This window comes from Cynocephalus volans, chromosome 11 (assembly GCF_027409185.1).
Source record: "Cynocephalus volans isolate mCynVol1 chromosome 11, mCynVol1.pri, whole genome shotgun sequence".
Taxonomy (NCBI): domain Eukaryota; kingdom Metazoa; phylum Chordata; class Mammalia; order Dermoptera; family Cynocephalidae; genus Cynocephalus; species Cynocephalus volans.
Window position 1 is genome coordinate 71,407,466 of NC_084470.1, and position 12,711 is coordinate 71,420,176.

Below are 12,711 nucleotides of genomic sequence, written 5' to 3' on the forward strand. Positions count from 1 at the left end.
CCTCATCAGACATTCAAAGTAAAGTAAAGTTAAATTAAGTATCTGCTTGGAGTGGTGAAAAAAGTCTGTCTGCTAGCCAGGGGTACATTTATGCAAAATAAAAGAAAAAAGAAAGAGAGGGAGAGAAAGTAAATTAAAGAAAGAAACAAAAAGAATTAGAAGAAAGGTCTATTATTAAATGGTCAGGAGGAATGATATGACCTACTTCTTCTAAATTAGCATTCAGAATACTCAAATACATATTTGCCTGCTCTCTTGACCAATTTTTCTAGCTCCCTCTAAGGTCAAGTCTCCCCTCAATGCAATTTTGGTGCATAGCTTTTTCCTATGTGAATAAAGGAATTGCATACTCTCTTAGAGTGAAGAGAAAAATTTTTTAAAAAGTTTTTAAGTTTCTTTTTCTCTTACACATTCATTTTTAGAAAAATTAATACAAATACAAGTGATGTCAAAAAAAGTTATTGTTGTCATTGTTTTTGGGGGAGTAGCAGAACGACATTCAAACCAGAGGTCAAAACCGTTTTTGGCATTGTGATATTGTGAATCCAAATTGTTTTTGAATAAGTACATGGATCCAATCATGTCCTTAATTTCCCATTTTTGTGTGTGGTAGTCCCATGTATTATAGCTCTCCTTTCAAGATTAATCCTCTATTGGGTCTCACTTTAGAGCATAGCCTCAAGCCAGGTAGAATTAATTCTTTAGCATTCAGATATTGCATTTGTTTTACTAATTGTATTTTGCAATTTTTGAAAGTCTTGCTCAGTTAACATCTTTGGGTTTCCTACCACGCCTTTGGTCACCACACTTGGTACGCTGACCATTCTAATCTTTGGGATGGGAAAGGAAACACAACAAAAACAACAACAACAACACATTATCAGAGTGCGAAATGATCTGTTTTCAGGCATTAAGCAGTCAGGTAGCTGTGAATTCCATGAAACAAAGGCATTATTTGCCATTTTGTTGTGATATTCATTAATATTCTTAGAATGAAAAAAAATTAGGAGATGTTAATGGTTGGCTTTACTCAAAGGATCATTTGATGCCAATATGAAAGCCAAGGAGAGGAGGCAATTATGCACACATCACATGCATCCTAGCTTCAGTATGGAAGCTTACATTTCCAACCTAAGGTCAGGAAAATAACATGAAAAGTTTTACTACAAAGTCTAGACATGAGGAAGATTTAAGAGGAGAGGGGGGAGCACATTGCAGGTGTCAGATAATCTAGTCTGATTATCTGAGCTGTGCTAGCTATAGGGGAGCACTTACCCTTCAGTCCAGCTAGAAGTTAGCAGGGTAAGAAGGAACAAACCAGAATAACATAAAGACTAGCAACAAGGCTCAGGAAAGCAGACAGGAGTTCTAACCTAGCAGCTAAAGTTCTTGGGTTCGAGCAAAGATTGAACAAGAAAACTTAAACAAAACAAAAACCAAAATTGACCTCCCCAAACCAACAGTAACAAAAATCCCCCTAACTGTTGAAGACTGTTCGGGTAGTAGCAAAAATAGAACAATTCTCGAAAACATCCAATTTGGGGGATCTATGATGTGATTAACAGACATTAAAATGGCTCATTGCAAGTGATACAGCAAATAATCAACCAAATGTCAAAGCTTATAATACCCCCTTCCCCCAGCCCCAGTCCATATGAGGATTGAGGTACTGATTTTTACTGTTCCACTAACATGTAATAGACAGGGATAAAGTGTCTCAATCAGAGGACATTTGGCACAATAAAAACTAAGGCAATGCTCCACTGCAGATTTGGATATTGTTTCCAAGGTAAGTAACACTGGCCTTCAAAATTGGAGAATTGCAAGAATTTCTTTAAAGATGTTGTATAGTTAGGTACTGACTTAAATTTTTAAAATTTTAACAAAAAAGGGGAAAAAATAAACAAAAACACATAAAAAAACCACAAAAGAACAAAAAAGTTTTAAATGTTGGTGGAACCCTCCCCAAATCCTTGTACAGTCACACACAAACTGAATAGCAGGATCTATTTTTGTTTTTTTTAAATTTTGGTTTTTACAATTACATATAAATACTCCACTCCACTCTTTCTTAGACGTGTCTTTTCATTTTGAAATTGAGCTTTTGAAATTGTAAAAAATAAAAACGCTCCTAGAAGTCTGTTAAACTGAATTTAGAAAGATCCAAATAAGCTCACAATTACTCCCAAGTTTCCCAAACTAAAAAATGTCCCATTCTCAAGTTTTCCTTGAACAGACAGCGACATGACAAGACTGGAGTGTTTATTTTTCTCTACTCCCCCCAAAACACGCTACTTTCCTTTTCTATGTAGCATCCCTTTGCCATGTAAATACCAATCAAGCAATTACAAAGTTAAGCCACTGAAAAGTTGCTGTTCTTAAAAATTATTCACTAGCAAATGGCACGTACTCTGAACAAATATCTAAAACCAGGATTTAATGAATAGCATGCAGAGTTAAATATTTAACAACAACCCTTACCTTTTGGAAGTCAACGAAACCTTTTTAAAATGCAATACTTGATTAACTTTTTATCCTTTTTGTTAGCTAGAGAATCTGTGATTGACTTGATTTTTGTGACGTGACTTAAAACAAATCAATGTATAGATTGGCAACCAAATGTTAAGTGAAGGACCAAAGTCCTTCACTATTTATAACTATGTTATGATTGTTTTTTATTTTTCTTCCTTTGTAATACTGGGTGAACAATATGTCCCAGTTTGCCCAGGACTGAGAGTTTTTCTGGGACACAGGACTTTCAGTGCTAAAAGCAGAGAAGCCCTGGGCAAACCAGGATGAGTTTGTCATCCTAAGTATAAATCAACACTGTGGTGCTGACTGATATAAAAGTCTTGATCTGTTTAATGGTGATGGTTTAAACTTAAATTAAAGCAGCTGTGAAATAATTGTGAATTAACCACCATTCTGAGGCAGACTCCACTAAAAATTATGATATCCTCTTTCACCCCCATCCCCAGCCATTTTATTGTGGGTTTTTTTTTTGTTTGCTTTTGCTTGTTACGCATAACTACCCAAAGACATCATGGAATGCTGGCTGGTTCCTTTTTTGGTCTTTCTTATGGGTTTTACATAACCCTAACTGCAAATGCTCAGGTACAGAATGCTGGGCTGGTGAAATCCTGACTGGTTCCCTCTGCTGGCTTCTGAATTATGGGAACAGAAACCACACTTGCTGGTACTCTGGCTGCAGTTTTTATTGGGTGCCCGAACTAACAATTGATAGAATTTGGAGCCGTGTTGAGGCTCTGTATCAAGGATAATAAAGTAACCACAGAACTACTGGGATCAAAACTATCGGTATGAAACTCTGGGTAAGAATCGCCATTTCTTATAGGGCCACTGGGTACAGTTGTGCAGATTGTGCACTGAACAACTCAATGGGTGCCATTCCATTTTTATCTTTGTAAAAGATGCCTCCTGAAATATACAATCTGCATGACTGAATGTGGTGGCCTTGTTCTTAGGTGGCAGATGTGCTAGGGCTTCCTCACCCTCTCTGGAGAACCCCCATTCCTGGGCAGTGATTAAGGAGACAGTAGAGGTGAAGGAGGCTCTACCACCAGTTACTGATAAATCCCAGAGGCATGCATTATCCTACCTTCTCACTCACCTCTCAGCCTACCTCACATACTCTGTACGTATGATATCATTTATCCCCCAAATTCTAATCCTTAGGATTTTGCTTTGGATGTCCCATTTAATGTAAAAGTTCCCTATTTCAACGAAGGTAATGACATATATTAGGTTGTGTGTATTCAACTGAATCTTTCTGCTGGTGCTTATGGACTAGCACTTTAATTTCATAACTAAATAAATCCTATCCACAGAGGAAAATCTAAATCTAGAGCCCCTGTATATTTCCATGAAGTCACCCTCCTTCAGCAGCTTCAATCACTGGTCTTCTTTTTTAATGTGTCTGGTCTTTATTTAATTTTAACCCTAAATGTCTTCCTTTTCCTTATAGTAGTGAGAAAGAAATGGGGTCAATCACAAAAGCCATGTAGCAATTTCTTAATCTGGGCAGATGATAGAACAGAAACACTAAATATATGGTCAAATGACTCCAGAGAAATGGAGATTATTTGGAAATAAGATCATTATTTTCCAAATATCACCTGAGGTGCACTTTGTATGAGGTTGATTTGAATGGTGATTATAATTAGGATTTCTTTTTCTGATGTGCAGATAATTCCATTTCAGGTGTATATGATAGGATGTGTGTGTTATTTCCAAATGTATTAAAAAGGAGCCTTTTGGGCAAAATGAAAGGAGAAATTCCACCACACATTTTCTTTTTTTTAGACAAATTAAACAAATATTGGGTATGCTTTATCTCAACTAATGACTGCTATTCTCTTTATTGTTGTCAAATAAACCTGGTGCCAGAAGATGTTACAGGAAACAAGAGGACAGTGGGAAACTTGGTGGTGGTTGTGGGCAGGAGGGCTGTCCCTTCTCTCCCAACACCCCCTCAATCTATTTCTCATTCTTTCATGATTTTCTGCATGGAAACCCACAGCGACTGTGTGATTATTTATAACGTTCCATGAGGGAATGCATCTTCCTTTAAGAAACTGTCAGCACTGGACAGGAATTCCTGGAGCACCTGATGGATAGAGTTTGCCATCCCAAAAGAGTTATATTTGTCAATCAGCAAGGGTGTTGCAAGGTTTAAGAACATAATTCTGTCAGACAGAAATGGACATGACAGTGGAATTCATTGAAACGAGAATTTACCTTTCTTTAGTTGCTGTAGCTGCAAAATTATTTCATCCGCATTCATATTTTGCTTAAGAGCAACAGAGGGGAGACTGTGAAGAGCTCTGTGTTAAAGGTTAAGTATCTGCTCTGGGGACTTTGTGTTTGCTTTTCCTTCCTCTGCAATTCTCTCTCCTCAGATATCTGCGGGACTGACTCCCTATCGTTTGGGCTTAAGCTCAGAGAAGAAGGCTTCCTTGATCATCTGTCTAATGGCCCATCTCCTTACTCAGTCACGACTCCATGGCTTCTTTCATGGCACTTATTGATGTCTGAACTATCTCATTTATTTGTTGACTCATTTGCTGTCTAGACTCCCCCCCTGAAATGCAGGCATTATGAGAACAGGGATCTTGTCTGCCTTCCTCCTTAGTATGTCTCCTCTCCAGACAGTTGCTCAGCGAACTAGATTGAATGAGTGGCTTTCACACTAAAGCAAGGAGTCACCATGATTGTTGCTAAAAATGACTTGTTATCCCTAATTGACTCAATACTCAGGGTAAGGCAAAAGTCTCTACTGAGGGCGAATGTTTGCAGCTAAAATGAATTACTTTATTTGACACCTTATGTCTCCATTTTCTTTGTTTTGATAAACGTCTCTAAGCATATACTGGCTTTCACCTTACCCTGTATATCAGAAGGGTTGGGAGATAAAACTCATCCCAGGTAGCAAGAAGACATGGTAAAGGGTCAAGATACTAAATGGATGCAGACGTAAGAGGAGAAGCAACTGTAATACAAACTGGGGCTGTTTAAGGAGACAGTTTCATTTTTGGGACTCTGGTACATTAGATCAGAATGGGATTTAAGGTACCATTTTTTTTTTCCCACTGCATGTGATAATGTCATCATTTATTTTTAAATGGTTCTAAATTGCAGATTTAAGTTTCTTTCAGATCAACTCTATTTTTAAATTACTTTTAATAGGAAGAAAATGAAGCAAGGACATACATAATCTACTATATTTTGGCTGTGAATTCCAAACTCTCACCGAAACAAAGAGATAAAAATGCACCTGAAATATACTGTCCTTTGTTTAGTCTTCAGGGGAGAATTTCAAGTATTGCACTTTAAAACTACTTTCACGTAACATTTTGTCCCAACCTTCCTCCTGAATTCACTATGAGTATATGTTTTCAGCAAATATGGTTTTATACATCCTTAATAGAAAAGTAACTAGATTTTCTAATTCAACTTTGGAAGATTTACTTTACAGAGCTGTTTTTAAAATGGCATATTTACTTACAAAATTGAGAGATGGGGGCGTCCAGCTGGGGCACGTTCCCTCCCTTGGCGTTGAGTTTCTGGACTTGCGTTGGGGGCACAGGCTTGTGTGACTGCCCAGTGGCCCGATACATGGCTTGGACCCACAGGATGCGATCTTGTTCATCATCGCTCGCAAATATCACGGTGTCTCCTTCCTTGACTGCATTAAAGAAGGCTCGGCCACCCTCCAAACCTGGAGGAAAAGCGAATGACAACTTCTACTAAGCTGAGCTGAAATATTCTCAGCAGGACTCAGCCCTTAGAAAAGCAGTTTCTGCTGCTTTTGCTTGTGCCGGAGTCGGGGGGAGTGATTTTTCTGACTCTAGGATGGGAAGTCTGAGAGTCACTTGGCTGCAGAGTGGGACCATGATGTTAAAGCAGCATTTTGAGTCTGTTTCTTGTCTCATTCTCTGTCCTGCTGGGGACAGAACAAGCAGACTGCCTGCTGGTTGGGCAAATACCTGTCTTTAAACATACTGTTTTTCCCTCATCTTTAAAAATAAACAAACAATGAAAACAAAAACCTCTCTGACTCCAACTCTCCTTCAGCTACTGTCCTGTCGTTCTTCTCTTTACAATGAAAGAGAGATCTCTACCAAAGCATCTCAAATTTTAGTGCACATTGTATCCCTTGAGCATCTTGTTAAAATGCAGCTTCTGATTCAGTAGGTCTGTAATGTGGCCTGAGATTCAGCATTTCTAACAAGCTCCCAGGTGATGCAGATGGTGTGGTCTGAGGACCACACTTTGAGTAGCAAGGGTCTCTCTCCTCCTACTCTGCCTTAAAACCCCTCCAAAGAGACGGCTGCCCTGCTGAGACTTTTCTTGTCAACAACACCCATGAGCTCCACACTGCTGATCCAATGATCAATTCAAAGTACTCGTTTTACTTGGCTCATCAGCCATCAGCAGCATTTGACACTTATTCCTTTATCTTCAAAACACTCTCTTCACTCGGCTTCCAGGAAACCTGATTTTCTACTCTTTCTCAGTCCAGTTTGCTGGTTCCTCCTCCTCTTCCTGACCTTTGAATGTTGGTGTGTCCTAGTGTTCTGTCCTTGGACTTCTCTTCTTTACCTACACCCTCTCCCCTGGTGATGCCATCCAGCCTTTATTTTTTAATTTATTTTAATTTATTTTTTTTAAAAAGATGACAGGTAAGGGGATCTTAACCCTTGACTTCGTGTTGTCAGCACCACGCTCTCCAAGTGAGCTAACCAGTCATCCCTATACAGGGATCTGAACCCGCAGCCTTGGTGTTATCAGCACCACACTCTCCCAAGTGAGCCACCGGCCGGCCCCTGCCATCCAGCCTTTAAATACCACGAGTATGCTAATGGTCTTCACATTTCCACCTCCACACTGGACCTCTCCTTGAGCTCCAGACCTGAATATCTCATGGCTTTCTTGATTGCTGCACATGGATATCTGATAGATATCCCAAGCTTGTGACATCTGACACCGAACTCCTGGTCTTTCTCCTGTACCTCTCCATCTCGGTAAATCTGAGCCCATCTCTCTGGTTGCTCAATCCCACATCCATGAGACCATTCTTGACTCCTCACTTTCTCTCACTACCCACTTCCAATAGGTCATGAAATTCTGATGGTTCACCTTCAGGACATTACCAGAATTTGACTACTTCTTCTACGTCCTGTGCTGCCACCCTATATCTAGCCATTACCATCTTTCATGTGAATTATTTTAGTAGCTTTCCATCTGATCTGTGTTACTTCATCCTCACTCTCTGTAGTCAATCTCATCAGGGCAGCCAGAGTCACTGGTTCAGCACAAGAGTTAGAAAATGTCATTCCTCTGCTCATAACCCGCTGGCGGCTCCGATTTCTCTCGGAGGAAAAGCCTAGGTTCTGACAAGGCCTGTAAGGGCCCACATGAACTGGTCCTCCACCACCTCTGGCCTCCTCCCCAGTGCTATCTCCCCCTTCTGCTCACCTGCACCCTCACTCGTAGCCACGCTGGCCTCCTGCTGTTCCTTGAACACACCAGGCATGTTCTCACCTCAGTCCCTTTGCACTTGCTGTTCTCTGTGCCCAAAACACTCTTCTTCCAGAAGTCTGCATGATTCGCCCCCTCACCTCGTTCATGTCTTTGCTTAAATGGTATATTCTTGTTGAGGTCTTCCCTGACCTCCCCCTCTCCTTACCCATCTCTCTTATCTTGCTTCATTTTCCTCCTTTACTCTCATCACCTTCTAGCAAACTATACAAATTACTTTGCTTCATATGAACAGGGAGTTTTTGTCTGTTTTGTTCGCTGCTGTATCCCTGGTACCTCAAATAGTGCACGGCACATAGTAGGTGCTGAACAAATATTTGTTGAATGCATGAATATGCTATTTATCTTTTTCCATAGGCAGTTCTCAAGATTAATATTTAGAGAGAGGTAGGTAGAAGACTTTCAGGCTCAGGCCAAAGCTATATCATGTCTGATAGCATATTCTAGAAGCTTATATTTTAGGTTACTGGGTATTCTGCAGCCAGAAATAAAGTTTCATATCTTCGTCAAGTTCCTCATCATCTCCCCAGTTATTAATTAAAAATTGAGAGGAGAATGAATGAGTGATTAGCATTTCCAAATTTCGAATGAGGTCCGATAGGTAACCTGTTTGACATTTGGTACTGGAAAGATTACTGGTGACATCAAGACTTTTCCACTGTGCTGACAGTATTGATTCAGGTGTCTATTCTGCGAGAGTGGGTGTGTATTGATAGTTTTGTACCTAGACTGGCCAGGGATTGGGGACATATAAATAGCTACTTCTTCATATGGAGGATCTGGTGATACAACATCAATAAAGCTTTACTAAAAGCTGTTGGTGGTTATGATTATGAGGGAATATTTTTTGGGAGGGACTTTAAAATGTGTAATTTGGATAGGTTGATGTATAGTTAGCAAGCTGGGAAAATTTGATGAACCTAATGGGTGGCATGACAAGAAGAAACATTCTGGAACGGAGGGAGGAAAACGAAGCACTTTGAGGGATGCTTTAAGCCTAAAAAGTGAGCACTAAGGAGTTAAGAGGAAGAGGGTGTCAAATAGAACTTCTGTAGTCTAATCTCATGGTAACCTTAGGGATAGACTACTTTGCTAAAGTCAGCGAACGCCAGGACAGACATCACTGGAAGGGCACTTCTCCTGCCTGCCCCGCTCAGTGCCTGCCTGTGGGGGTGGAGATACTGTGTTTCTGGAGCTACTGTCAGAAGTGGTTTCATGGGGTTACATTGGGAAATAGTGAGCCCTTTCCATTGTGCCATTATTCAGAGATAGAGATAGAAAGGTCATAAGGTGTTTCCAGATTTTTATATAATCTTCCCAACAGCCCTGTGAAGTACAATCATTCCCATTTTATAGATGAAGAAACTGAGTCATGGAGAAGGTGATAATTAGCTCAGGGACACAAAGCTGGGCTGTACATGTCAGAGCTGGCTTTTAACCATGACGGTGTGGCTCCAGAGCTGATGACTGTAACCACTGTGCTGCACTGCTGCAAGCATGAATACCAGGGCTTGGCACACGCTAACAGCTCCCTGAGGGCTCCTCATTAGCAACAGAGGGAAGCCTAATTGTGGAGCGAGTGCGGGCAGAGAGAAATGTCTAAAGCAGCTGCAGCAGCAATGGCAATGACAGCGGTGGAGAGTAACAGAGCTTTTTCAAAAAGCTCCAGAGATCGAGGACACACCAATGGAGCAGGAAGGAGAGAGAAGAGCAACACAGTTGAAGGAGAACTGAGAGGAGAAAGCAAAGCGAAAATCAACACATGCTCCAGGGCAGTGGAGTCTTAGAAAAAGCAGCATTTCCTGCGGCCTGGATCTGCAAAATGTGAGGTGTGACCTTGCATGGGCTCTCCATGGAGAACGTGAAGCAGAGTCCCACAGGTACTGACCTGTCAAGAGCCAGAGGACATGTCTGGGAATGGACAGAGGCCAACCAGGAGAGGGAATGTTGGTCAGTGCCCTCGGGGAGGGACTGCTGTTCCAACAACTTGCAGGAACATAATCTATTTATGTGTGGTCTATTTATAGAAGAGGTCTATATGAGTTGCCTAAGATTAATTTAATTGTCTGATAAGTTTGTGCCATTGAATTATTATGAGTGAATATCCTTTTACTGGAAGGCTTAATTACTTAATCTGATAGGAATTGAGAGATTATTGCTTACTGGCCAAACCATACCTGGGGAAAGGTAAAATGAAGCATTTTCATTTTTAGCTTGAAAGGAATAGCCTGTAAGTAAAACTGACACACAATTATTTACCAGTCACCAAACTAACATTTCAAGGACCCTAAACAGGTAGAATTTATTTAGCATAAATGCTTGTGCCTGGGTAACCATTTGGATCCCAACTGGTCTAAAGTAAGGATGCTCAATTGTGTCCCTCTCTCCTAGGGTGGACAGGAATGGGCTACAAGGGTATCCAACCTATAAACATCTCCACCAGTTGGTTCCATTGACAATCTGGATAAAGCCAAAGGTAGGAGCGGAAAAGACGAATTCCAAGGTCCGTCTCCATTTGGGCACTCACCTTGCAAGAAGCAGTTGAGACTCCGCAAATCTCTGAGGACATTGGCTAAAATGTGTATTACTTAGACCTCCAGCTGGCAAACTTTACAGTGCATAGAAATCCCCTACAGTGTTCATTTAAATATGAGGATTCTTCCCTCCCTCCTGGTTCATAGGTTAGGAGTGGGGCCCAGGAATTTTTATTTTTAAAAAGCACTCTTTAAGAAATTCTGAGTTAGATTTTTCTTATGACAATTGGGAGTATTTAAATCTCCATTTTCAATCAAACATTACTTGGGAACTAAATAGGACTTGGCACTTAGAAAGGCAGAGAGAAGAAGCTGCTTGTTATTCTCAAGCACATAATCAATTTACTTTCCATTTACATCTTTCGTAAAGGAATTTATAAATTATATCCCAGGAGATCGATGTAAAAAAAAGAAATAAAAGAAGCTTTAAAAATATATGTGCACAGTTACTCCTTATGCATATAGATAGAATAGCTTTCTCCCAGCTCCTGCCCTCCCCACCATAGGAAGAGGATTCTGCTTTCATCTGATAAAATAACCATAGATTTGCTATAGCTGTTCACATAGCTATGTTTTACTGCAAGTGCTAAAGGGTGACTTGGGTTATAGCCCGAGTCCCAGCTCTGCCTCCAGACAGCCTTGAAAAACAGCCTTTGATCTTTCGGAATCTCAGTTTCTTCATTTACAAAACCCCAGTCCAATTCACTCTGTGGGCTTGTGGGTGAGGGCCAGATACAGTCATGTAGAGGAAAAGGCATAGTGAACTGGCTTAAAAGGAATTATTGTGGTAAGATGGTACTGGTTTTTCCTTTAGCCTCTCACTTCAAATGCAGGTCTCAGGAACCTATCTATTTCTTGCAAGGGAACCCAATGACTTAAGAAGGCAAACCATCACAGAATGTCCTGAGGGTTGTTTTCTTAATGCAGGTCCCCCACCCACCCCTTAACGAGATGTTGCATGAAATTGTTTCCAACACAAGTTCTACTCATTATGAAGGATTTCCAGGCAGAAGCTTTTAATTCTCGCCTTATGTGGTCAGCTCTGTATCATGCTCTGGCAGGATGCAAATTACATATGGAAGTTTAAATGGGTGTGGCGGTTCCATGTCACTCAAGGTTGGGACTCTGAGGGTAGTAATTTTCCTAAGTGGGCTGGCCAGAACCCTTGCTGCCACACCTTTTCAGGTTAACACCTTGTCTTCTCTGAAACTCTGTTTTTCTCTTATGTGTATTTTGTTGCATGTGGAAGAGCAATATGGGAGTAGAAAAAAAGGTTTTGGGCCAAATAATGCAGTATGGTTGGAAATGCTTTCCTTGTGCAGATTTGGCATAAAAATAAACTTCTCTGGGAGAGGGCTGCTGGTGCTTCTTGTTCATTAATATGCTGAAATGATTTCGCACCCCCCCCCCCATTTTGAAGTTTTTTTTGAGGCTGATTTCTATTCATTTTTCTGAGAAAAAGATAAAATGGGTAGGGGGAGAGGTGCAAGGGGGCAGGATGTAGAACTTCTGCAACGTAGAACTTACAGGAAATACTACCATTTGTGTGGTTCTCTAGTTATATAAGGCTTAGCAGCTTTGGTGTCTACCCTTGTGGATTGGTGTCTTCTTAGGAAAGAAAGAGTTTTCTTTTTAAGTGCCATCAGCTAACCTTACAAGCTCTTGAATTATAACTAGGGGATATGGATGTATATGTAGGGCAGGTATATGGAGTCATAATGTCTGTCAAGCCCACACGTCACTGGTGAACAATACATACCAACATACACACGCACACACAAATGTAGTCCTTGTTGCACATGTAGGAATTCTTTTTCAGCAATTTTTTAAGCACCACGTGGTGGAATACATACTTGATACAGCTATGTAAAAGAAAAACGCATTATGTTTTCTATTTGGTTTTAAGCCAGAAAATCCCTTGAGTAAAACCAAAACCCTAGCTTGAGATGGCATCTAATCAACCAGGATAGAAACTCCATAAGACCAGGGACTGTGGCCGTCACAGTCACCCATGAAACCTTTAGTAAGTTGGCTTATTGCTTGGCATGGAGTAAGAGCCTGCAAACACTAGTTGATTGTTAATTTGGGAAGGCTGAGGGTTTTGTGGGTTCATGAC

General features: G+C 40.6%; 1 protein-coding gene across 3 annotated transcripts in view; it reads right to left on the reverse strand.

Moving 5' to 3' along the window:
• CADPS (calcium dependent secretion activator) overlaps window positions 1-12,711 on the reverse strand; it is a 431,225-nt gene that overhangs the window by 139,268 nt on the left and 279,246 nt on the right. For all 3 annotated transcript variants that reach the window (XM_063113329.1, XM_063113327.1, XM_063113328.1), the window contains exon 11: window positions 6,026-6,238. In XM_063113329.1, the coding sequence (XP_062969399.1) occupies window positions 6,026-6,238 (213 nt within the window). The remainder of the gene's footprint in view (window positions 1-6,025; window positions 6,239-12,711) is intronic.